The sequence below is a fragment of the Scyliorhinus canicula genome, chromosome 9, assembly GCF_902713615.1.
Source record: "Scyliorhinus canicula chromosome 9, sScyCan1.1, whole genome shotgun sequence".
NCBI classification, from domain to species: Eukaryota; Metazoa; Chordata; class Chondrichthyes; order Carcharhiniformes; family Scyliorhinidae; genus Scyliorhinus; species Scyliorhinus canicula.
The window spans coordinates 191,962,089-191,989,445 of NC_052154.1; the positions used below are offsets into that span (position 1 = coordinate 191,962,089).

Below are 27,357 nucleotides of genomic sequence, written 5' to 3' on the forward strand. Positions count from 1 at the left end.
AAGTTGGGAAGAGTCAATGTGGACATGTCGAATTTCCTGAGGAAGTATAAGCGCTGTTGTGCTTTCTTGGTCGTAGCGTCGACCTGGGTGGACCAGGACAGATTTTTGGTGATGTGCACACCTCGGAATTTGAAACTGCTAACCATCCCCACCTCGGCCCCATTGATGCAGACAGGGGTATGTACAATACATTTCTTCCTGAAGTCAATGACCAGCTCTTTAGTTTTGCTGACATTGAGGGAGAGATTGTTGTCATTACACCACTCCACTAGGTTCTCTATCTCCTTCCTGTATTCTGACTGGTCATTGTTCGAGATCAGATCCACTATGGTTGTGTCGTCAGCAATTTTGTAGATGGAGTTGGAGCCAAATGTTGTGTACAGTCGTGTGTGTATAGGGAGTATAGTAGGGGGCTAAGTACGCAGCCTTGCAGGGCTCCGGTATTGAGGACTATCGTGGAGGAGGTGTTGTTTATTCTTACTGATATGGGTCAGGAAGCCGAGGATCCAGTTGCAGAGGGAGGAGTCAAGTCCTAGGTGTTGGAGTTTGACATGAGCTTGGCTGGGATTATCGTGTTGAAGGCGGAACTGTGGTCAATAAATAGGAGTCTGATGTAGGAGTCCTTGTTGTCAAGCTAATCCAGGGATGAGTGTAGGGCCAGGGAGATGACGTCTGCTGCAGATCGGTTGCGGCGGTATATGAATTGTAGTGGATCTAGGCATTCTGAGAGTATGCAGTTGATTGGCCATGCTAAATTGCCCCTCAATTGGAAATAAAATAATTGGATACTCTAAATTTTAAAAAAAGATTTGCATCAACTACGAGTTTAGATTATAAGCGATGCCTTGATCAAAACCTTTAGGATCCTGAGGGGTATTGGCAGGGAGGATGTGGAGAAGATGTTTCCTCCAGTTGGAGAATATAGAACCAGGGGCCACTGCTTAAAAATAAAGATGGAGATGAGGAGAAATGTTTCCTTTCCGAGGCTTCTCAGTCTCTGGGACTCTCTTCCTCAAAAGGCGGTGGAAGCAGAATCTTTAAATATTTTAAAGTCAGAGCTACATAGATTCTTGATTAACAAGGGAGTGAAAGGTTATCGGGGATAGGCAGGAACATGGGGTTGAGGTTAGTCAGATCAACCATGATCTTAGTGAATGGGGGAGCAGGCACGAGGGGCCGAGTGGCCTACTCTTGTTCCAATTTTGACGTTTGTGTGTATAAGAGGAGGAATAGGCCATTCAGCCCATCAAGCCTGCTCTACCATTCAATAAGATCAAGGCTGATATGATTGTAACCTCAACTACACATTCCTGCTGGTGCCCACAACTCTTGACTCCCTTGATCAATAATAATAATAATCTTTATTGTCACAAGTAGGCTTACATTAACACTGCAATCAACTTACTGTGAAAAGCCCCTAGTCGCCACATACCGGCACCTGTTCGGGTACAGAGAGGGAGAATTCAGAATGTCCAAATTACCCAACAGCACGTCTTTTGGGACTTGTGGGAGGAAACCGGAGCACCCGGAGGAAACCCACACAGACACAGGGAGAACATGCAGGCTCCGCACAGACAGTGACCCAAGCTGGGAATCGAACCTGGGACCCTGGCGCTGTGAAGCAACAGTGCTAACCACTGTGTTACCGTGTCTAAGTCAGTCTTAAATATATTGAATGGTTCAGCCCGCGTTGGTGTCCAGGGAAGAGAGTGCCAAAGTCTCGTACCCCTCTGAGAGAAGAATTCTCTCCTCATGTCAATGATGGTGGTGATGGTGGAGGAAAGCAGGAGAACGCGCCGTCCCTGTGAGCCCTTTCCAGCAGGGAGCCTTTGGCAAGCTGAGGGGCAGAGCCAAATGTCAGGAGGCAACGGAGAGTGGAGCGAGGACATGTCTAGGAATTGTGCACGACAGGACGGCAGGAGCCAAGGCAATGAATAGGGCAGCATGAAGCCCTTGAGGGTGGCTAAAGAGCTGATAAGAGGGATTGGAGACCTAGTCAGAGCCTCTTTAGCCTCTGAAGCATCTTGGAGACAGAGGAGAGCAGGACTGTAGCCAGGAGCTGGAGCAACAGTTCAACACTGGTGAGTCACTGTGCTGAGGAGCCAAGCCCACGAAGAGGGCAGAGAGCGTTGGCTGTGACTATTCTATGAAAATATTATGTTTCTTGAAGTTAAGCTTTCCCTTGAGAGTTTATACAGCCTTGATACCGATGGAATAAACAAACCTTGCTTTCTGACCTTCATGCAGCACCATAGTGCCACCATATTACATTGGAAATTGTAAGTTGTATGAGCTAAGTAGCTGACATGAAGGTAGTAATTGGCAACAGGAAATAAGGACATGGTAGCATTGTGGTTGTGCTGGTTACTGGACTAATAATCCTGAGCCTGGATTAATGATCTGGAGGTCCGAATTCAAATCCTACCATCACAGCTGGTGGCTGTGAATTCCATGAGTTCAGTAAATCTGAGGGCAGCACGGTGGCGCAGTGGTTAGCACTGCTGCCGACAGCGCTGAGGTCCCGGTTCAATCTCGGCACCGGGTCACTGTCTGTGTGGAGTTTGCACATTCTCCCATCTGCGTGGCTCTCACCCCTACAACACAAAGATGTGCAGGGTAGGTGAATTGGCCAAGTTAAATTGCCCCTTAATTGGAAAAAAAAGATAATATGGGTACTCTAAAAAAAAAAATTTTTTAATTCAATAAATCTGGCATCAAACTACTTGATTGACATTCATTCAGGGCCTTCAGGGAGAAAATCTGTCTTTACTTTACTTAGCTGTCTTTACTTAGACTAGCCCATATGTGAAACCAGATCTACAGCAATGTGCTTTCAAGGTCCATTATATGGCCTTCCATAGAATCTCTACAATACTACAGCGCTGAGGACCCAGATTTGATCCCGGCCCAGGGTCTCTGTCCGTGTGGAGTTCGCACATTCTCCCCGTGTCTGCGTGGGTTTCACACCAACAACCCAAAGATGTGCAGGTTAGATGGATTGGCCACACTAAAAAAAAAAGTCCCTTAATTGAAAAAAAATAATTGGGTACTTTAAATTTAAAAAATGAATTCCTCACAGTAAAAAAGGAGGCCGTTTGGCCCATCAAGTCTGCCCTGACTCTCTGTATGAGAACCCTACCTTGGCTCATTCCCCCACCCGATCCCCATAACCCCGTAACCCCACCTAACCAGCACATCTTTGGACATTAAGGTGCAATTTGACCATGGTCAATCCACCTAATCTATAGGAACAACAAATGCAGGCCTTATTGATGATGCCCACAGCCCGTAAATCAATGTTAAAAATGACTTGCACAGAGTTGTTCGAGCATGGAATGCTTTGCCACGGGGAGTGGTTTAGACAGCTGCTAATTAATCTTTTAAGGCTTTGAAACAGAAGAGATTCACGGCTGTATAGTAAGAGTTGAGCAATGGGATTAGTGTTGGAATGCTTAGCAGAGATCCCACAATGAGGCAGCAAGCCAAATGTGATCCTTGCGCATTAGGTCTCATAATTTTATGGGAGGAAATTGGCAAGGGAAATGGTAACATCAGGACATGAGAAAACATTCCACAACATGTTAACTCATTTAATTCTCTTGGGTTTCTGTAAAAAAGCTGGGTACGAAACAAATTAACACTAATGGATCCTCTCCCTCAGCTTCAGATCAAAAGGGGTAAGCATTAAAGACAGGTCTCTGTGTACTTACCTATTTAGCACAAGTATTACTTCCAGGATTGGAATTGCTTAAATATTTTGTTAGTGACTCATCAGCATTTTGTTACTCATCATTTTGTTAATTTCTCATCAGCACCACGTACTCCCAAGTAAAGTTAGACATGGTTTCACAAATAAGTTCCCTTTCCTTTGCCCCTCCTTCAGAGGAGACCCTGAGACTGTGCCAGTGTGATCTTTTCCATTAAACCACACTAGCCATTTAATAGCAATAGAAAGAAGCTGTAGGTTTAGTACTAATCAATGGCAAATCAGGAGCTGATTCGAACCGTCAACTAAGTCCTCAAGGAACTGGGTTTGGAGAACAAATTTCATAAAGGAAACCGGGGTGAGGTCATGAAAACTCATTTCAAAGTAGGAAGACTGCCGAGACGATGCTAACTCATTTTACGCCGGATTCCTGCAGTCAACAGACAGAAGGAACATTTATTTCGCTGGTAGTCGGGCTAATTGAAACCCAAATCAAACAGTGATAGCACCAGTTTGGCAGCTCAATAAGCATTTTGTTTCCTACAACTCGTCACCTATTTAAATGCTTGAGGTGCACTGAATGACTACCCTTGGTGTGAAAGGCCAACATTAACTTTACAACAAGTCTGTTGACAACCAATCGCAGCATCAAGGTCCCAGCTGTTCTTCATGGATACCCTTCCATCCATCATTCTTTCACAGAAGCAAGAGATGCTTAATTAAAAATCTCTGCGCATGGCTGAACAGAGAGAAGGTTTTGGGTGGTGTGTCACAGCGCTGTATTTTGCTTCCATAAGCATTTCCGTGCTACAATACTAGATTAGCAACAGGAGCTGTGATGGTGCTGAAAGCTCCACGACAGTGGACAGTATCAGTGTCAACAGCATTCACCATTCTCCTAACGTTATTAAAAAATTATACTCCACTCAAATGAAAAATAAGAGCAGCAATGGACAAGAAAGACCATTCTCAAGCAGGTAAATCCTAATCCTCTGATTTTGAAGTTAATCGAAAAATATTTCACCTGTTAAAAATTCTAATTAAAAATAAAATGCTCTAACCACGCGCAACTTCAATCTTATCGGTAACTAGTTGGCCATAACTAAAATTCCTATCATCGTCTTGTATTTTGTTATAATTTTAAGGTCAAATTAAGGATCCGCTAATAGAAAGTATATAAAGGAGAAAGAAAGAGGGCGAATTCTCCCACCTTGGGACTGAGTGCCGTGGGGGGGACGGGAGCCTGGTGTTTCCCACTGCGGAGGCTGGTGGGAAAACATGTTAAATCACCGGCCCCGACCTCATTAACTATGCAACTGGGTGTTTGCACTGCATTCCGTGGCGGGGCAGGCCTGATGGCATGTAATCCGCCATCATAACTGAGTACCATATTTAGCACAGTGGACTAAACAGCTGGCTTGTAATGCCAGCAGCGTGGGTTCAATTCCCGTACCAGTCTCCCCAAACAGGCGGTGGAATGTGGTGACTAGGGGCTTTTCACAGTAACTTCATTGAAGCCTACGCGTGACAATAAGCGATTATCATTAATATTATTTAAAAGGCACCTGGAATCCCTATTGTCAGCACCGTTTGCCAAGGAAGGGGAGGTCAGGGTTAAGCCCCTAAGTTCAGTGATGCCTCCCTGCACCGCCCTTGAACATGTTGACGTCAGGAGGAACGTCCACTACCCAGCAGATAGGAGGAGGCAGCCCAATAGACACGCAAACCCATGATGGGTGAAGCTGGTCGATGCCAGCAGTGCCCACGGGGTGAAAAGGCCAGTAACCTTGTGCCCTAAAAGGGTGAACGACCTTATTCACTCGGCCGGGGTACATCTCACCAATGGTTGCACAATGTACACAGACTGGCAAATGTCAGGGTCCGAGGGCCAGCGACAATGGCATGACCTACCTCACAGCCCCACTTCAGTGCACTCACACCGGTGGAGTGACCACTGTGCCTCCTTCATCCCAATGGCTGGATGCAAATCAGTTTCACACCGGTCTCCTGTGGGTTTCCCAATCCACCAGGTCGGGCACCAAAGCAAGATTGGGCAGGAAATTCACGCCGGCGTGAAACTGGTTTTGGGCCTCCTATGTTCGCGGGCAGCGGGATTCTCTACTCCTGCTGCTTGTCAATGGGATTTCCCATTGAAGCCACCCCATACCACCGGGAAACCAAGGTGCAGGAGGGCACTGCCAGGGGGAACAGAGAATCGCAACGGCTGGAGAATTCCAGCCATTGGGTTTGAGCTGGGAAATATAACAAAGGGTCTGACTTTCAGAATGTATTTGTCTGGAATTAGTGTTGCGATGATGGAGAAAAGCCATGAAGTACTTAAGGACATACTGATTTTTAAAAATGACACACAAACCAATAATGGCTTGAGGGTGTAAATTCTGAGAATGGAAATTCAGTGACTGCATGAGAGGTTCCTGTGTAGGTGCTATTAAGTCATGGGAGACAATGGATTATCAAACCCCTTTTCCCCAGTCAGGGACATATCAAAGGGATGAAGCAATTGGTTGTAATCTCCTGTGGAGATAATAGAAGCTGATTATCATCTCAGCAGGAATCATACCCTGTAAATAATGTCCAGGACCTGTTGTGGGTTCTCCTCGTCCAGGAATACAGCAGGGACTGAGATAAAAAGCTACCTGCAAACTCCATCAGCTGGGTGTGCCAGAGTGTGTGCCACAGAGGCAAGGAAAGACAGCAGCTTTCACACATGTAAAGGTTGCAGTTATCAGTCTCACCCTCTCTCTGATTACTGGAAACAAGCCAAATCAGTAAAGCCACAACTGAAAAGGAAGCAGATCCATGGGAACCCCACCACCTGGAGGTTCCCCTCCAAGTCACTCACCAGCCTGACTTGGAAATATATCGCTGTTCCTTCACTGTTGCTGGGCTAAAATCCTGGAACCTCCTCCCTAATAGCACATGGACTGCAACGGTTCAAGAAGGCAGCTCACCACCACCTTCTCACAGGCAATTCGAGATAGGGCAACAAATGTTGGCCGAGCCAGCAACGCCCACATCCTGCAAAAAATGAATTCTTAAAATCCTATCAGCTAAACTGCAGAACCCTGGATTTGGGAAACCAACTATTCAACTGCTGAGGCCAGCAATACTGGAATGACAAATCTCAAACGGCCATAACATTTCACTGTTTATAATTCATAGGCAAGTCAAATACTGATTTGTATATTTCTTTAAACTTAGTTTTGGACTCACTTCTCATTTCTAATCTGTGTGACTATGCGTGTGTGTGTTTAGAGAATTATTTTCCTACATTCAGTCGCTAATAAACTCACCGTCTTGTTGAAGAGAGCCTGGTTAAATTGGTTCCTTTTAAAACATAAATACATTGGGACTGGGAAAAGGAATCCATAAGAGAAGGGATCCGTTTTGAAATAACTATGTTGTGACCAACCGAGGGAGTTGAATAAAGAATGGGAGCCAGTTCATCCCTCCTCACCTGGGGGCATAACAAGTTGGGGATATCCCATTTTAACCGATTGGTGCTCATGCCGAGTCAGTTTCCAAAGAGGAAATGGAGGGGAACAAATTTGGGGGCCTTTTCTGGGGACCATCATTACATTATACAGCACAATAAATCAGCAAAATGTCTCAAAGTAATTCACAGAGATAGAATCATTATTTTTTTTTTAATTTTCAATAAATTTAGAGTACCCAATTTTTTTTCCAATTAAGGACCAATTTAGTGTGGCCAATCCATCTAGCCTGCACATCTTTTTGGGTTGTGGGGGTGAGACCCAGGCAGACACGGGGAGAATGTGAAACCCCACACGGACAGCGACCCGGGGCTGGAATCGAACTCAGGTCCTCAGCCGTGAGAGGCAGCAGAGCTAACCATTGCGCCACCGTGCCGCCCGGGAATCATAAATACCAAACCAAAGGAGATAGTTTTAGAGGAGGCCACGAGCTTGGCCAAAAAGATAAGTTTCCTGGAAGATTAAAGGAGAAGAAGGTGGGGGAAAGAGCAGGAGGAAATTCCGGAGCATGGCGCCTCGGTGGCTGGCGGAATGAAGGCGGACCAAAATCCACGGAATGATGAGTTTAGGGGGGATAGCCAACTTATGAAGCTGGAGACGGTTATAAAGATAGGGTGGGACAAAGCCATGAAGCAGCTTAAACATGAGGATGGGCATTTTACATTTGAGATGGAGTTTATCTAACGTGGAGGTAGGGCGACCAGCCAGCAGAGCAATGGAATCGTCAAATCTAGAGGGTACAACTATATGGATCAATGTGACAGCAGCAGATTGGCTGAGATAGGCCACAGGCCAGAAATGTTTTGGAAGTCAAAGTAGGCAGACATTCTGATGGAGAGGAAAAAGGAAGCACAACACAGGTTAAATAGTAAGCCCTGATTGCAAACCATCTGATTCAACCTGGGTCAGTGGCCTAGGCCAGGAAGGGTAAGAAGACAGCCTATCTGCACCATCCTATTGTCTTATAGAAACACGTCCGTCAAAACAATGGGAAAGCTCCAACCAAAGTCCGAAATAAATACCAGAAATAATGGGAGGACGCACTGAGGACTGAGATCGGATGGGGAATCTGGAGTGAAGCATTGAGCAGGGTTAACTCCACCTCCTCCTGCGCAAGGCTAAACCTAATGCAGCTCAAAGTGGTGCGCAGAGCGCACCTGACCAGAACCCGAATGAACAGGTTCTTCCCGGAGATGGAGGACAAATGTAAGCGGTGTCAGAGGGGCCTGGCCAACCACACCCACATGTTTTGGGTTTGCCCCAAGCTTGCTGGGTTCTGGACAGCCTTCTCTGAGGCAATGTCCCAAGTTGTGGGGGTGAGGGTGAAGCTATGCCCAATAGTGGCAATCTTCGGGCAGTCGGAGCAGCCAGAGCTACACATGGGGAAGGAGGCCAACGCCCTTGCTTTCGCTTCCCTAATCGCACGCCGGAGAATCCTGCTCGGCTGGCGATCGGCAGCACCACCCAAGGCTGCAGACTGGCTCGCTGACCTCTCGGAATTTCTCCATGTGGAGAAGATTAAGTACACCATCCGAGGGTCAGAGGAAGGCTTCCTGGATACTTGGGGGCGGTTTGTCAGCCTGTTCCAAAACCTGTTCGAGGCCAGCAACGAGGAGTAAGCTAAGAATAAAAAAACAAGGTAGATGAGGAACCAAAGGACTGCGCAACCCGGGGGACCCCACTTTCCTGGAAAATAAAAGATGGGGGTGAAGGGCAGGGGACAACGGGGAAGGGGGGGAACTATCGACCGATCCAGAGGGCAGCAAAATGTACACATAAGGTCAGTTAAATGAAGGACAAAATAAACCTCTCTGTACAATAAAGTAAATTATCCCGGGCAAAATAAATGTAATGATTATATACAACTGTTTATAAATATGAGAAATGCCAATAATAAGATTTTTTTTTAAAAATACCACAAATAACATCTGTGTTTCTTTTCACCTTTCACTTCATTGGCCTGAAACATCTGGATAAAGTTTAATGGTAGTTGGAAAATCTTTATCCATCATGGCAGTGGCTATTCCCAAACCCCAGGCTGATGTGATTTAATCCCGACCTAGTCGTGATCAGGCTTCCTTGCTCCTGGGTGGGATATTTCCCCAGAAATCGGAGACTAAGAACAGTAGCCACTGCCGTTACTGCATCATGGCCTACACTCGGGATCAATACTGGCGCCCCAGGAGAATGATGAGGGGGGCTGGGTTCAGCCGTGGACAGGTGGGGAGCCCCGTCCGGAGGAGTGGATTTAAAGGGCAGAAAGGGGGCCCTCGCTGTTCCTCCGCTCCTGCGGCAGGTACCTCCATTAGGCACAGAGTGAACAACAAGTAAGGAATCACCACCCTGCACCCTTAACGGGTCCCTGGCCTACCCAAGAAGATCTTCCCAGTGGTCGGCACGTGAGGCGTGTCCACCCACTCACCAATGGGATGAGACCCTTATGCTGCTGAGAAATCCACCCCGTGCTTCCCACCGTGGACTAAATCGAAGGAAGGCGGGAAGGCAACAGAATCTCTAACCCACACCTTTCCGTCCGATCATGGGGCCACCCTCCCCAAAACTCCATCTCCAAATCTTCCTCTGGGGAGTAGATTAGGTTTCGGCCTTTAACTCTCTTTCCCTGCCCACTGGTGCTGTCTGACCGATGATTGCTCATGCAGCATTTTCTCTTTTTCATTTCAGATTTGCAACATTCGCAGAATTCCACAGTTGCTCCTGTGTATCTTTCTTTATCATTTCAAATGTTGAAACATTAACTTTCCTTACTTGCCTCAGTTTATTTAAACCGAATCCAGAGATAATTTTAGAAAATGACAGCACAGAAGTAAGCATTGGTGAAGAACGCACTGTCCTCGCCCTTTGAGGAATAAGGCTCATTGTCTGAGAAGTATCAGATCGACATCGAATGACCTTAGAGATCCCACTTTATCATAACTGTTTGACAGTTGGCTCCCTTACAGCTTTGAGATGTTGAGAAATGCCACACTCAGTGTCAGCACAAAGGGAGTTACAAGCTGTTGGTTTTTGTCCATTACAGGCACATGCTAAATTATGTCGAAGATATTTCATTTCTGTTGGTGATTCATTCACTATTCAAAGAAGATCATAAATAAATGCAGGCAAATGTCAAATGGAATGCCATATGCAACTAATACAAAAGTAATTTGTAACACTTTCAGAGAATGTTACTTTCAAAAAGAAAACGTGGTGTATTCTCTGGTCGCCGACGCCCAACTCGCATTCGGCAATCGACCGGAGAATCACAGTTCCCGATCGAATCGGGGGCGGTGCCGTTTTCGCGATGCTCTGCCCCCTCCAAAGCACAACGTATCGACGGCCTCAGGACATTGCCTGAAGCCCCCCCCCCCCCCCCCCCCCCCCATGCTCCACCCCTGGCCGGCCGAGTTCCCGATGGCGTCGGTCGCGGGTGGTCCCATCCTGTCGGGAAATCGGTGTGGCGGTTGTGGACTCAGTCCGGCGCCGCCACAATCGGGGGGGGGGGGGGGGATCCACAGGCTGGGGGGACTTTATCAGGGGCTGGGGGCACAGTGGGGGGGTGGTCCAGGCCGCACGAGCCGGCCAAAATGGGGGGAAGGTACACGAGCGGCCGACGCCACGTAGCACGACACTGCCTCTGCAGGCCGCCGCCGTGCGCATGCGCAGCCACGGACCCGGCAATTCTTCGGCCATATCAGCAGCTAGAGCCAGATGCTCTAGGCTGCCGACATGCTAGCTTCCAGCCAAACGGAGGATCGGTGGCCGTTTTACACCATTTGTTCGGGTGTAAAACGCCACCGTTCCCACGCCGGCGTGGGGACATAGCCTGAGAATCGGAGAATCCAGCCCAGCATCTTTCATTTGTTTCCAGCCTTGTATCAGTTCGCTCAGACACACTGCTAAGCAGCTTTATGCAATGATCATGTAGCAAATAAGGGCTCATCCAAAGATAATGATATGCACGCACATAAAAACGAGGCTATGAAAAAAGGTCACTTTTTTCGACTCGAACAGAGAAGATTAAGTGGGTCCAATGGAGACTTGGGAATAGTAAATAGCAACAAATTGTTTTCACTGATTAATGAACAGGTAACATATAGGACTCAATTATTCCGACAAGAACAAAGGGATAAATTAGAAGATTTATCATATAGAGGGTTACTAGTACACAGAATGCTTTCTGCGCATGGCAATCGAGGCAGATAATGATAACAGCGCTGGGGAGAATTCAATATGAACTAATTAATGGAAAAATAGTTGAGGAAAAAATAGGAAAATGGAATGAAAGCTAATTTGTCTAGTTGAGGAGCTAACAAAGGCTAAATATTCCAAAATATAATAGTAATAATAATCTTTATTGTCACAAGTAGCCTTACATTAACACTGCAATGATGTTACTGTGAAAATCCCCTAGTCACCACACTCCGGTCTCAGGGAGGGAGAATTCAGAATGTCCAAATTACCGAACAGCACGTCTTTCGGGATTAGCAGGAGGAAACCGGAGCACCCGGAGGAAACGCACGCACTCACGGGGAGAACGTGCAATCTCCACACAGACAGTGACCCTAGCCGAGAATCGAACCTGGGACCCTGGCACTGTGAAGCAATAGTGTTACCCACTGTGCTGGCCCTCAGCCGTAATTCCATATAGAAGAAAATAGGGAAGAAGCATCATTATAAACTTTAAGAGTCCTAGGTGGCTCCGTGTATATGTGTGTTGTGTAGTATCTCACACCAGATTTGATCCTTGACACAGTTTGGATGGCAGTGAAGAGGTTACAGTTGGACTCTGAAGTTCATGAAATAAGGGAGGAAAAACCTGCTCATGATTTCTTGCGTTGGCCTGTTGAACAAACCCTGCCATATTCTGCGTGCGGCCTTATCGCGTCAAGACAACATGGTTGTAATGTCAATCACAAAAAAGCCAACACCCATTATTTGATTCTCACAAAGGATTCCCAACAGTCTCGGATCACAGTAGTCATTATCCAGTTAGCTGGAAAACCTTCTCCAATTAGCTCTATGATCTCTATGCTACATGATCTATATGATCTATCACGTGCATGATAGTCTACTAAGGCTAATTCACTCAATGTCTGTTATAGATACCTATTTATGACTTTAGTTTTATTGTAAGTGAATAATTTGAGGAAAACATAAACATTTTTCTCTGTATTTTCATGAACCTTTTCAGCTTTCTCCCCAAAGGTTGACTCAGGACACTTGATGTTCCATTCCAGGGACCTGAGCATTAAAATCTCCCATGCAGCACTGGGGGAGTGCTGCACATGTGGAGGTGCCATCTTTTGGATGAAATGTTGAGCTGAGGCACAGGTTCATGAAGACTAAAATGGTGGATGGACTCCAGATCTAGGAGTCCTGCCCCCTTATCCAGCAGAAACTATTTTCACTGGGGGTGGAGGGGGGTGGAGGAGGGGAGATGTGACTTGTGCATGTGGGAAGCCTGAACCCAGAAGGGCCATCTCAATGCTGAGTTCAAATAGACCAGATTTCACTGCAGCAAGGGCCTGATCCTGCAGTGCGGAAGTCACAAGTCTTTAGAGAAGTCATAAATGGTCATGAAAGGTGGATAAGGTCTGCAGACTGTCAAGCTGTCAAGTTATTTAACTGGCCATCTCTAAAACATGTTCTTTTGAACTGCCTGCTCATGTCTGTCAAAGTTGAAAATAAAATCTGTTCTGGCAGTTTCAATAGTGGTTTGTTGACATGGTGCCAAGTGTTATCATTATAGCATTATTAATGCTCGACTGCTTTCCACAACCTATCATTAACACAGTGGGGGCTGTAAGTTCACAGCTTGGTTTGCAGCTCAAAGAGGTTAGCTGCCTTTGATGTGAGGTTATGAATAGAAAAATGTGTTTTTTTAATTCATTCACTAGATGTGGGCCTCACTGGCTAGGCCAACATTTATAGCCCATCCCTAACTGCCCTAGAAATGTGGTGGTGAGCTGGTTCCTTGAACTGCTAACATCCATGTGGTGGAGGAACACCCACAGTCCTGGTAGGGATGGAATTCCAAGACTTTGGCCAGGATTTATAAGGGATCAAATACATGCGGAGGTTTAAATATACTGAATGGGCTTTCAAGAATGAGAGATTGTTTTAGTGAAGTCTGCAATATATATTTAGAGCTTTATTTTGTTCCATTTTAGAAATGGAGTGCGTGGGCGTGGGCTGGCGTTGTTGGCATACGGCGGCACTCAGCAATCCCTTCGGCCACCTCCAATCAGTGCCCATCTATCTGGCTTGAAAAGCTGGTTATTTTCAGTTCTGATGTAAGGTTCAATATACACCTTTCCTTAGATTGCCAGCTTGCCTTGGCAGAGAGGCTTGAACGTTCCGTTGATCCCGAGAGCAATGCTGGCGGGAGTCCTGGCAGGGAACCCATGACGGTAGAGTGGGAGGGGAGGAATCATAGAATTTACAGCGCAGAAGGAGGCCATTTGGCCCATCGAGTATGCACCAGCCCTTGGAAAAAGCACCCCACTTAAGCCCACGCCTCCACCCTATCCCTGTAAAGCAGTCACCCCACCGAACCTTTTGGACACTAAGTGGCAATTTAGCACAGCCAATCCACCTAACCTGCACATCTTTGGACTGTGGGAGGAAACCAGAGCACCCGGAGGAAACCCACGCACACACGGGGAGAAGGTACAAACTCCACACAGTTACACGAGGACAGAATTAAACCCGGTCCCTGGAGCTGTGAGGCAGCAGTGCTAACCACTGTGCCATCGTGCCAACAATGAGTAATTCAAAACAAATCCTGAACAGCAGATCTGATGGAAGATACTCATATGGTATCAACGTGTGTGATGGTGGATGAAGGTTGCAGCAGTAAGGAGGCCCCCAGTTGTCGAGATTCCCTTGCCGGTAGAATTGGACTCTCTGTCATGGATCATTTATCTACAGGTGTTCAATGGCATACCCATGTTAAAACATGTCCCACTTCAGGCATCTACGTGGAGGGAGTCCCCCCCCCCCCCCCAATACAAACATGCCTCACAGCTCTCAGTAAGAGGTGACATGAGATCTGGAAGTCCCTTGCTTCGCATCGGCAAGAAAGGCAGCGGAGACTGATTCAGTCGTCTTGCAGTAGGAACTGGAGTGTGTCTCGGCATCTTTCTTCACAACTGAACAGCTTTCTTCAGATCCGAAAGGACTTGAAAAGATGCCCCCAAAATAGTCTGTTCCACCCCTAACTTGGCTGGAAAACTGCATCCAGCAAGCTCATCTACCTGTGGTCAGAGCTCGAGGATCGGGCTCATCAGCCGGGCAAGAACCCACTGAACCCACGATCAGTAACACGGAATCTCTTCGGTGGACAATCATACTCGTTAGCGAGTGATCGCCGGAAAGGAAGATACAGGGTGAAGCCATACTTTAGGACATGATCGTTTAACAGATTTAAATTCCTGTTATACCAAAGGTACATGCGTTTTAAATGGAACGAGAATATCCAGTTATATGGGGGGTCGTTTCTTAACCAAATTGCACCTTTGACATTTGGAATTATAAATGCAAAGGATAAGAAGTATCTAGTTGAAAAAACATTGCTTCGAAGTAAAGGAACAAAGATAAAATTGGATTCTTTAAAACAATTAAAATGCAGCCAATGATTAGAGATGGGGGTCGGAATGCTGCGGCCGTTGGGATTCCCTTTTCCCCCTGGCAACGCGCACCCTACCCGCGGGTTTCCGGGTGGCGTGGAGTGACAGTGCCGGAAAATCCCGTTGACAAGCCAACACCACAACCTGAAATATAAAAGTCAGCCAGGTCTGGAACTGAACCTCTGACCCGACTGGGATCTGAAGAGTATTGTACACTTTATTACTTTGTAATTAAAATTAATTTTTCCTATCCACTTGCCTTGGACTCATCTATGATCGGCAAACTTAGTGGGGGGTGATTCAACTAAGTGGTAACAAAGTCCCACAGCGAGCGCGTTTATCCGCGTGTTTCCTGGTGTTCGCAGCGCCGAGAAACACATGGCTATACTACACGACTTGCGTGGTATAAGAGGCCTCAGCGAGGAACGTGCACTTGAGGCTACATATAACCCCGTTTCGTACACAGAGGAGCTCCGCTCACCAGAACTCCCCAGTGTACTGAGAGATCGAGACTCCCTTTTTAAAGGGCGTCCCGATCTCCAAGGGCCCTGAACTGACCCCCACCCCAGCCGGAACACACTACGAACGGGGGCGGGTGGGGGTGGGTTCCCTCCCCCCCCCAATGCAGGGTACCAGCGGCCCAATCGTGTGCGCACAAGAAATGCCAGCTTGCCACCTTGGCAGTCCCAACCTGGCAGTGCCAGACTGGCCCCCAGGTGGCACTGTCAGGCTGCCAGGCTGGCACTGCTAAAGTGCCAAGATGGCACTGCCAGGGTGTCCGGGTGGCACTAGCAATGCCAGGGCACCCACTCTTCCCAAAGGGAATGCAGCTGGGGGAGGTCTCTGATACCCTGGGAGACCTTCACGAGTGCCGTTCCATCTGCCGTTTGTGGAGTTTGTGCTGAATGGCACTCGCCCGAGGTCTCCGAGGCGAAGGGGATAAATCTCAAAGTCTCAGGTATCTCCGGACTCTGCAGAACAAAGTGAAGCAAGCGGTTTCGCTTTCATTAGCAGATTAACAAAAAGGTTTAACATCTCAACAGCTCACATGGTCACGTTAACGGCCACACTGCACCGGGGCGATCTGAGTTTCAGGTGCATAGTGGCAATTAGATCGCACCCAGTATCAAAGCAAAGCCCATTTTTTAAAAATTCTCATTGTTGCTAAATTAATTAAATATCCTACAACCCCAAGCCTGCAATGTAAGGTCCCACCATTTTGGTACTTTCACTTATTAATCTGTTAATAATGGCAGTTATAGCATCAATCATAGAGACTATATAGAATCCTTGAAGTGCAAAAGAAGGCCATTTGGCCCATCAGATCTACACTGGCCCTCTGAAAGAGTACCCACTCCCCCACCCTATCCCTGTAATCCCATAATCCAATTTTGGACACTAAGGGCAATTTAGCATGGCTACTCCACCTAACCTGCACATCTTTGGACTGTGGGAGGAAACCGGGGCATCTGGAGGAAACCCACGTAGACACGAGGAGAATGTACAAACTCCACACAGACAGTGACCCGAGGTTGGAATTGAACCTGGGTCCCTGGCGCTGTGAGTGCTAACCACTGTGCCGCCCCTCTGTAGATGTACAGAGTGTAAAATTGTCTTAGCTATAATCCTGCCACTTCCCTTCTGTTTTTCAAGAAAATCATGAATAGGGACAGAGGAACAGGAGTGGGCCATTCAGCCCCTTGAGCCTGCACTTCCATTCATCGAGATCATGATTGATATGTGGTCTAACGCCATATACCTGCCTTTGGCCTATATCCCTTAATACCTTTGCTTCAAAAAAAATTATCTATCTCCCGAGTTAAAATTAACAACTGTTTTGGCTGCTGTGGGAGAGAGTTCCTAGACTCTCCCAGCCTGTGTGTAGAAGTGCTTCCTAATATTGCTCCTGAATGATCTGGCTCCAATTATTCGACTAAGCCCCCTCGAGCTCGAATCTCCAACCAGTGGAAGCAGTTTATCTTCAACTACCCTGTCTTTTCCTGTTAATATTTTGAAGTCTTTGATCTTATCCTTCTAAATTCTAGAGAAAACCAGCATAATTTATACAATCTCTCCTCATAACTTGGCTGAGATACCATTCGTGTAAACCTACCGTTTGCACTCCCAGCATGGGCAGCACGGCAGCACAGCAGCACTGTGGCACAGCGCCAGGGTCCCAGGTTCGATTCCCTGCTGGGTCACTGTCTGTGCGGAGTCTGCACATTCTCCCCGTGTCTGCGTGGGTTTCGTCCGGGTGCTCTGGTTTCCACCCACAGTCCAAAGATGTGCAGGTTAGGTGGATTGACCGTGATAAATTGCCCTTAGTGTCCAAAAAGGTTAGGCGGGGTTATTGGGTTACGGGATAGGGTGGAAGTGAGGGCTTCAGTGGCTCGGTGCAGACTCGATGGGCCGAATGGCTTCCTTCAGCACTGAATGTTCTGTGTTCCCTCCAAAGCCAAAATATCTTTCCTAAGGTGTGGTGCTCAGACCTGCTCACAGTAGACTGCCTGACTTCACATACCTGCTTTGGGAGCCAAATTTCAGGCTCCTATCCCTGCTGTCTTAAATGACTACGTGTACTGCTTGTACAGATGTTGGTTTTGTTTTATTGCTGGGGGATTGTACGGTTATTATTGTATTTTTATTGTGTTTTGGGTTCTTTTGTGCCTCGCGGCTGGGTGCTCACCAGTTGTGGCCCACCTTCGTGCACTGGGGGTTGAGGGGTCCTTCCCAGTGCTACTGCGGGGGAGGAGTGTTTTCTTTCACTCCTCAACTGTGCGCTGTCTGTCCTTTGCTGATGGACTGTGCAGCTTGTGGGCATCTCTTCACTGACATGAGGCTGTTGCTGGGGCTGGGGGGTGGTGGTGGGGGGAGCGTGCACTGGCTTGAACGTGGCGGCTTTGTCTTGTACTTAATTGTTTGTTGGGTTTCTTGTGGTCTCTCAGTATTCTGTCTTGTCTTTCTTTTCTTCCGCCATACCCCGTAACGGTGTGTCCTTTTCCAGTGGCCTGCTCTGCTTGTTTGGGCGCCTTTCCATCGATGTGGGGCTACCGTTAGAGAAGGGCATCGGTGTCACCTTTCCCAGTGGTCTGTGCTGTTCATTTCTACCGCTGGGGGGACTACTGTTGGGGAGGGGGGTGGGGGAGAGGTGGCCGTATGCTGGCTTTGCAGCTGGTGGCTTGTTTCAAGGAACTGTTTTGGGTTGAAATGTGTCTCCTCTTGGGAGGAGTGGTGTTCTCTCTCTCTCACAATGTGCCCTGGACCGGTGTGTCCTTGTCCGGTGTCCGCAGATCCCCCAGCCACAATGTCCGCCGCAACCGGCAACCCCTCCGATTGGCGAAGGCCAGGATGTCGAGATGCCTGCCTTTTAATCCCACCTTCCTGCGCCCAGTCCATAGCCCTGTAGTTTAGAGCACCTAAGGTGCAGATTCAGGTATATTTTAAAAGAGTTCAGGGTCTCTGCCTCCACCACCCCCTCGGGCAACATATTCCAGACACCCACAGCACTCTGCAAAAAATAGTTTTTTCTCATGTCTCCTCTACACCTTCTGTAACGAAGATTGAGCTCAACATGTAGGGGGTATGCAATTCTTTTTCACACCAATGCCATAATTGGAGATGAACAGCAGACCGTAACTCTACTAACGTAGTTGGTGGGCCAACGTCCACTTATCAAAAGCTTGACACACTCGAACGTGCCTGACTCCCGCCCGGTCTTTTGCAGCTTTGATAGTCTTGGTAGAAAACCACTTAAATCCAAACCTGCCACTCATCGTTCGCCGATTCCGCTTCCACACGGCCACCCAAGCCCAAGATGAGTCTAACAGCGACTTTTTGGCGCGTGAAAGGAAGCTGGTTGAGACTTGTGAATTCGGACCTACCCTGAGCGAATCTCTTCACGACAGCTTTGTCTGTGGGATCTGGGGTGCCACCACGCAGAGGGGAAGTTGCTGACCGAAACCCAGGTGAATATGCAGCGTGCAATCGAGATTGCCGACTCCCGCGGGAGCGCGGTGATGGGAGTCCAAGAGCTGCAAGGGATGGAGGTATTGAAACTAGGGCATGCGGAAGACGCCGCCAAGATCCGTCCTGGATGGAGGATGGGAAACCCGCCAGTGGGGTACCCGCCCATAAGATGGCGGATGCAGAGCAACCGTGGAATGTAGGGACGACTCCGTGGAGCAGGGATACTCAGACAGACATCCAGGTTCAAGGCCGAGTGAGCCATGTGACAACTAGCCCATCTGTCACCCCTCCAGATGGTTCTGCCTCCCTCGTGACAGGGCGTACTATATTGACGACTGTAAGGAGGACACTTACCAACAACTCCATGCTGTTACGGCACCCTGAGTTGCCCCAATTCAAGTGTCCCTTTTGGTAAATGGGCACCCCATCAACATGGAGCTGGCTACTGAAGCAGCTATGTCCGTGATCCACCGCCACACATTTGAGGGCATCCGCACTGGCCTCCACACATTGACTCTCCACAAACCCAAGGCCAGGTTGGCCACCTACACCAGAGAGCCGTTGGCCATTGAGCGCCAATCTGCTAACCTACCAATGGTGGTAGCCCATGTAGGGGGACCAAGGTTGCTGGGCCAGGATCGGCTGCGCTAATTGACACTTGGTGGGCAGAGGGTATGCCACATGAACCCTTATGGTCCCGCGGGGGGCCTGGCCAGATTCTCTGAGGTCTTCGCAGACAGACTGGAGACAATCAAAGTGGCTGTGGGCCAAATCAGAGTAGACCCGCAGACACAGCCTAATTTTTCCGCACTTGCCCCACCCCCAGCACATTGCGGCCAAAAGTCGATGCCGAATTAGACCGGCTCAAACACTTAGGAATGCTCTGTGCTTACAATTCGCCAATTGGGCCACCCCGTTCATGCCAGCCATCAAATCTGACTGTCCCACGCGTTTCTGCTGGCACTATAAGGTGACGGTGAACCACGTTTCCGTTTGGGCAGATACGTGGACCCCCGCATTGAGGACCTCTATGCAAAGCTTAGTGGAGGACGCACGTTCACAAAACTGGGTCTGAGTCATGCAAACGGTCAATACTGGACCCAGACTCCCGTTGATTTGTCACCATGAACACCCTCAGGGGTTTATGCGAATATACCTGGTTGCCGTTTGGTGTCTCATCCGCATACACTATTTTCCAACGTGTGCTGGAGAACATCCTGTGGGGATTACCCAGCATGGCTGTCTACTGGACAATGTCTTCATCACCGTGACATCTGACCGAGAATATCTGGCAAACCTGACCGAGGTTCTCCGCCATTTTGAGCAGGCGGGCGTCTGCCTTTTGTTTAGTGACCACACTGCAGGCACCCTCGGGGGTGGCACCGGCTGAGCTACTCATGGGTCGACGTCTCCGGATACGGTTAAGCTTGGTCATTCCGGATATTGGGAAGGAGGTCACTCCACAGTTTCATTCCTGGGGACACCATTTACATTAGGAACTTGGGCAATGAAGCCATGTTGATCCCGTAGATTGTGCTACACCAAACAAGACCAGTACGGTCATACGGCCAGCGCCCACCACCGGACCCAGATTCCGCAGATCCCCAGCCACAACATCTGCCACAACCGGCATCCCCTCCGATTGGCGAAGGCCAGGAGGCCGAGATGCCAGACGCCATTTTCTCAGATCCTGACTCGGATGTTCAGCCGCAGGAAGACACAGACCTGTGGCCATTAACACCAACGCCGATACCCACTCCTCCTCCGACACCAGCCCCGCCAGTCCAGCCTCAACAGCCGGTGCGGAAGCGTCACTCAGTGATCAGGTATACGCCTCCTGGGCCAACCTCATCAACATTCCGGCGTGGACAAAATGGACAAAGGGTCCTGCAGATCGGCCAGGGGACAGGGACATTTCTCCAGACTTATGGGGTGGCGGGGTGTTATGACACCCTGGGAAGTAGAGGAGTGTGCACCATCTGGTTCCCATTAACCTATAACAAATATGAACTCCCCCTTAACAGAAAAGGCTCCACATTATAAAAACCCAGGCCTGGTACAGGTCGGGGAGAGTGCCCCCTGAGGCTGTGGGAGTATAGTAGTGAACCTCAGTCCTTCTTTGTCTCTTACCGTGTGTCCTGTGAGTATTTCTCACCCGTCAGATTCTACGGCCCTGGGCTAATTTAGATTGGGAGGTGTAGTCTATGAAGCTGGTTTCATTAAAATGCAGTTACTGTACTTTGTCATTTCGCTATTAGAAAATCTTTTGATTCAACACTGCAAAATTAACGCCTATATTAATTTGCTTTCAGATAGACTGACGGGCCTGTCTGATTCTCTTCATTATAAACTTTCGCAGCAAACTGCCTCATCGCCAGTGAAAGGTCAGTGATAACCTTAAGGTAATTGGGAAATGAAGGACCAGGAGGGAAATGAGAAGTTTTTTTTAATAAGCACAGTGAGACGTGCAGGCATTGCCTGAAGAGTTGGTGGAAGCAGATTTGATAACTTTCAAATGGGAATCAGATAATTATTTGAAGGGAATGGTTTTTCAGGGCTATGAAGGAAGGTGGGGGGGGGGGGGGGGGGGGGGGGGGGAGGAGGTGGTATTGGGACTAATTGGACAGCTCATTCAAAGAGCCAACATTGGCACAACAGGCCAAACAGCCTCCTTTTGTGCTATGGCCTTCTATACTTCTATAAACATAATACTTCTATATACTTCTTGGATCTGCTAATCGCTCAGCCTCAAACTTAAGAACAACAGCTAAAACTGTAAATAATTCTATCTTTGTCAGCTCCTCGGCAAAGACATGGTGACGACAACCAGAAAAGAAGAGATGAAAGCAGGAAAAATAGTAAAAGATATTTTGTCGAAGTTTGTGTCGAAGTTGTTGTGTCCCCTGACACTGGTATATTCTTGTGATTGTCCTGATAATCACAAGAATTCCCGTACCAGCCTCCCCGGACAGGCGCCGGAATGTGGCGACTAGGGGCTTTTCACAGTAACTTCATTGAAGCCTACTCGTGACAATAAGCGATTTTCATTTCATTTCATTTCATAAGGGCAAGACAAAAAAAGTTTCGACAGAGTGACCTTTTTTCAGCAATACTCAAGTGCTGTACTCACAAATAACTAAAAATAGTAAAGTTGTATAAGTTATATCATGCATGTAAAATATCATTTTTTTTTTCTCTATCACACACTAGGTCCCTCTGCTGGCAGGAGTGAGATGGGAACTTCAGCAGGTTCACGGATATGAAGCAGCACATTGCACAAAAGCATACTCAATAGTTTTTATTCTTTCATGTGACGTGAGCACCCCTGGTAAGGCCAGCATTTGTTGCCCATTGTTGTCCAGTGAGTTGCATCACTAATTTAATTTCTTGTAAACCAAAAACTCAGAGCAAAGGAATAAATTCCAACATTTAAAAAGGATCTAACGATGTGCATTGAATAATTTTTTTATTCTCCACTCTTCCATACATATTCTATCGAGGCAGTGCTGCTAAATTTTTATTTCCTTGCCAAGTATGCCTTCTCCTTTCCTGGAATCTTTAAGATCGTCCTTAGGTGGCACAGTGGTTAGCACTATTGCTTCACAGCTCCAGGGTCCCAGGTTCGATTCCCGGCTTGGGTCAGTGTCGGTGCGGAGTCTGCACGTTCTCCCCGTGTCTGCGTGGGCTTCCTCCGGGTGCTCCGGTTTCCCCTCACAAGTCCCGAAAGATGTGCTTGTTTGGTGATTTGAACATTCTGAATTCTCCCTCCGTGTACCCAAACAGGCGCCGGAATGTGGCGATGAGGGGATCTTCACAGTAACTTCACTGCAGAGTTAATGTAAGCCTACTTGTGATACTGATAAAGATTATTATTATAAGGTACATTCCCACAGGTACTAGGGATTCTTGGAAACTTTGCCCAATTCTCTATTTCACATGTCTGAGTATTGACACTGGGTCTTGGCAATGACTTTGACAGCAGGGAAAGCCCAGCCAGGCCCAGCCTGTCCTCGTGCTCAGATTTCCCCTTGTGCATTTCTATCAGAGGTCACTGGATTGTGTCCAGGAAGGATGGAAATCGGCAGATATTTCCTTTCATAATAAAACGCATTTTTTTCAGGATCGAAGAGGTCTGAGCCCCATTCTGCGAGACTCCCGGGCAATCTTTCTAACCCATGCTGCTGAGATCAATTATCTGACCTACACCAAAGACAGAGCTGAAATCAGCCAACTCGTCGGAAACTGATTATCAAACCTGAGAAACGCCTTGTAAATTAGAAGCCTTAAGTTGAATTTTCAGCTCAGCTTCAATTATGCATTGTTTCTGACTTTCGTTCCTAGCCTTGGTCCTTCCTCTAGCTCCATAATTTGTTGTTGCAAAACCTGAAACACCCTCCCAAAGTGATTTCTAGCTCTTTAAAACATAGTTTCACCTTCAATTTATATAGCAACCCTGAGAATCTCAAAGCATTTTATGAATTACAGTTGTTTCATTAGCAATGAAGGAGACACAATAAATAATAATAATCTTTATTGTCACAAGTAGGCGTACATTAACACAGCAATGAAGTTACTGTGAAAAGCCCCTAGTTGCCACATTACGGTGCCTGTTCGGGTACACAGAGGGAGAAGTCAGAATGTCCAATTCACTTAACAAGCAAGTCTTTCGGGATATGTGGGAGGAAGCCGAGCACCTGGAGGAAACCCACGCAGACACGGCGAGAACATGCAGACTCCGCACAGACAGTGACCCAAGCCAGGAATCGAACCTGGGACCCCGGCACTGTGAAGCAACAGTGCTAACCACTGTGCTGTGCAACCTTGTGAATGACAAAAATGTGCAAAAGGCAACTTGCACGCAGCAGCGCTTCACCACTCGGAAATGAAATAAAGGCCAGGTGACCTGTTTCAGTGGCATTGGTTGAGGGACACACCGTGACCAGGAATTTTCTATCCTGCTTTGAATGTTAAAGCAGCAACTTATAATTCAGCCTGAGCAAGAAGATAAGATTTCATTGTCATTCCTCTAAAAGACTGCACCTCAAACACAGCAAAACTCCCTCACAACTGCCCTGAGGAACCTGCCTGGTTAATGCACTCATGTCCTGGCATGGGGCTTGATCGAAAGACAAAATCAAGTGGAACCGAATTGACATCTGCAACATGAATGAGCAAGTGTTGAAATATGTACCTTTCTCATTATTTGCTGCTGCGTTGTGAGCGGATTTGGATTTATCGAAGTTGTTGAAGCTCTGACTGCGCCTGTTGTTTGCACTGGTGGATACTCGAGCCTTGGTCTCGCTGCCGGCAGCTGACAATCTCGTAGTGGGCGCCGGGAGCCTAAAGCCAAACAAATAAAAATAGGAAATAAGTGGCTGCACTGAAAATCACCGTCACAGGACAAGACGACAAGAAACAAAACTGTTACCGACAAAACACTTAAACCAATCACACAGCACGAGTTCTGTTTTGAATTGAGACTAATTTCACAGCACTGACATCAATACAATGCCAAGATCGCGGGAGATTGAAATCAACTGCAGGCTTTTAAAATTGCCTTAAGTAATTAAAAGAAATATTTGAGAAAATACGCGTGTAGTTAATGAATGAAAAGCTGGTTCTGAACATTTACATTGATGGCAGACAAATTAATAACTCAATTCACAAACACAGCAAATTAAGACATGTGGAAGGATATCATGATTGATACACACTTTCCTCATTCCATCAAAGAGAATGAAAGAAGCTCCTTCACCTTGGCATTCAGGCACCTCAGTGAACGGAGGCACAAGCGAATGGACGTGTTCAATGCCCTGAATTTATATCATGTTAAGGACCGCTCACTAACATTTTCATTTCATACTCTCACCAACTTTTCAAGCATGCTCGAGGAAATATTGGAAAGCACCTGCTCTTTGATATTCTTCAGCTTGCTCTCCAATTGCAATGCAAAAGAATAAGCGTTCAAACTGTGACCAGACATGCAAGGTTCATGTTTTCAATTTAAAGCAAGCCACTTGACCCCAGTGAAAACTCAAACTGAATAGGGTGCTTTGGGATTGTTTACGTTCGCTATTCTGCTGCATTAATGAGACCTGCAACATCCAGCTAATCAATTAAGGAATTAAAAGGTCAGATTGTTTTTCTAGTTTTGTTGTGCCTAGGGTTTGGAGAGGGTGTTGGAACAGCTATTCACTGCTATCCACAGCTCCCAATATGGGCTGTGTGCTGGACAAACATCAAACTCAGCTGAGACAAGTCAGCAGTAAATATAAGTGTGAGCCCCACAATGGACGTACATTTTTATAGTTCTGCAACTTAACCAACTTCCTGGCTTCACAATCAGGAAATTTATCAAACGCGCGGCTGATGTTTGAGCATCAGCAAGGGGGCCAGATCAAGCCCAGCCGCAGCTTCAGCTATGAGGCTGCACAGTGTGATATCTGGCTGGCAAACACTACTGGGGTTAACAAATAAGGAAAGGTCACTTCTTGGGTCAGGTACCAGAGGGTCATGAGCGGGGAATCAATCTATTCAGCATGGGAGGGGGGGGAGAATTAAATATTTGACCGCACTTCAACAAAATAAGATGCAGTCTTCCTTAAATGGAAAAGTTAGAGCTGGACGCATACCAACAGTTAATAGGACTCCGTGGTGCTGCTGTTAAGATAAACTTGCTAACTTTGCATGTTCTGGAAATTGCCTAGCCATGCAGGTACAGTTCCATCGGCCGCCTCTAATGTTAAAACCATCAGCGGGCTAAAAACAAACAACACCAGCTGACCTAGAGGTCTTTCTTTGAGTGGGCGCGTTTCTTGTGCTTTTGCTTTGGGATGATAACCTGGATGACACACTGTGACAGAGAAGAAGAAAGGGAAAAAATGATCATGAATAAAGGATAGAGCATGAGAGTGCAGCAACAGCAGAGAACATGCAACATGAATCTTAATATAGCAGCTTCAACACTCCAAAGTTCTAGTTTCCACTAAGCTTGGCCCATGACGTCGGAGGCGGTGAGGCACAACTATGTACAATTCTTGACACTGTGCAGCAGAGTGGCAGTTCTGGCCAGGGACAACGTACAAGGAAGGACAACCAAGTTCATAACCGCGCTCTGAGAAAAGAGCATCAGTATTAGTAATGTTTATATTGGGGGCGGAAAAAAGCTTCTTATTGAAGTATTCAAGCTTTTTAAGGCAAAATAAAATTGACTCCAGAATGATGGCTCCAGAATATCAACACAAATTCTGAAGCAAGGGGAAGCAGGGGAATCAGAAATTTAACAGGACAATGGTTTTGGTTTTAGGAGGTGAAGATATTGAAGCTTATCAAAGGTAACCTATGGTGCCAGCACAAATGGATATATCCAATCCTATAGAATTCAATGTCCTTAGGCAATTGGAACATATAGGGAGAAGGACAAGATAACATAAGAGGAAACAATGGTCTCCTAGAACCTATCCAAGAGTTCAGAGGAATTTTGCACTGTTTTTTGTGAAAGTGGCACTGGTTTTAATATGCTACCTTTAGGAGCATAGATAGGCATTGATGGATGATGCACTAGACTGCGCTGTCTAACGGATTGGCGTAATAATGACATTAATGGTCTTTTTTGGCCTTCGTTTTTTGTATATTTTGCAGTATCTTACAGAGAGATACATTACTGTCTGTAGTATCACCTGAGGAAGGAGCTGCGCTCCGAAAGCTCGTGTTTGAATCAAACCTGTTGGACTTTAACCTGGTGTTGTAAGACTTCTTACTGTGCTCACCCCAGTCCAACGCCGGCATCTCCACATCATGTAGTATACAACATCCGTTGGAAAATGGAGAACAAGCAAAGTGCAAAACTGCTTCCTTTTCTTCGCTAACGACAAACTAAACTTGTCAATTGGCACCACTCTGTGGTTACACATTTCTGGCATGCAAAGTGCGCAATATTATATTTACGTGTTTAGGTTCCAATTGAATTGCCATCCCAGCTTTGAAGCACAATGCAACTGTTGGAATTTGGGATTCATTCCCAAAAGTCGGCAAATTGTTTTCAGATACATTACACTTACAGTAAGAGAAAGAAAAAGCTTCATGCTAAGGCAATACGATTTGACTGAGCGTAGCAGCACCCTTTCAAAATGCCATAAAGTGGATTAATCCCCTGCACCAATCAGGTACATGTTAACTAGAAAACGGGTACTATCTCAGAGCTGGAGGGAAAAGTCAGAAAATTAAATCAGATTTGAACCATTCTTGTACACTTCCTGGGACGGGGGAGGGGAGAATTCTGGTACAGACCTGGGACACAACATATGGCTGCCCACAAGGCTGCAGTTTGTTGCATAAATCAAGTGCAAACAGAATAAGGGGAAGAAAGAAAATCATCTTATTCAGAGAGGTTGGTTCTCCCATGCAGACCAGCAAGATCCCAGCCTAATCCCCGGTTTCATCTTCAGCACCTCTATGTCTGGAAAAGCAGAAAAACCTCCATCAATAATTCCTCTTGCCACAACATGACATGCTGCTCATCTCCAAAGCTTTCCACTGTGAT

The 27,357-nt window shown here is 47.0% G+C and overlaps 1 protein-coding gene across 9 annotated transcripts in view; it reads right to left on the minus strand.

The window, feature by feature from the left end:
* The window catches only part of nav2a (neuron navigator 2a), a 1,053,608-nt gene that overhangs the window by 322,275 nt on the left and 703,976 nt on the right, over positions 1-27,357 (minus strand). For 7 of the 9 annotated variants that reach the window (XM_038808368.1, XM_038808365.1, XM_038808361.1 and 4 more), the window contains exons 6-7: positions 25,600-25,668; positions 24,007-24,155 (exon numbers count right to left, since the gene is read on the minus strand). In XM_038808368.1, coding sequence (XP_038664296.1) covers positions 24,007-24,155; positions 25,600-25,668 — 218 coding nt within the window. The remainder of the gene's footprint in view (positions 1-24,006; positions 24,156-25,599; positions 25,669-27,357) is intronic. The other 2 variants (XM_038808371.1, XM_038808364.1) reach the window with 1 other exon arrangement.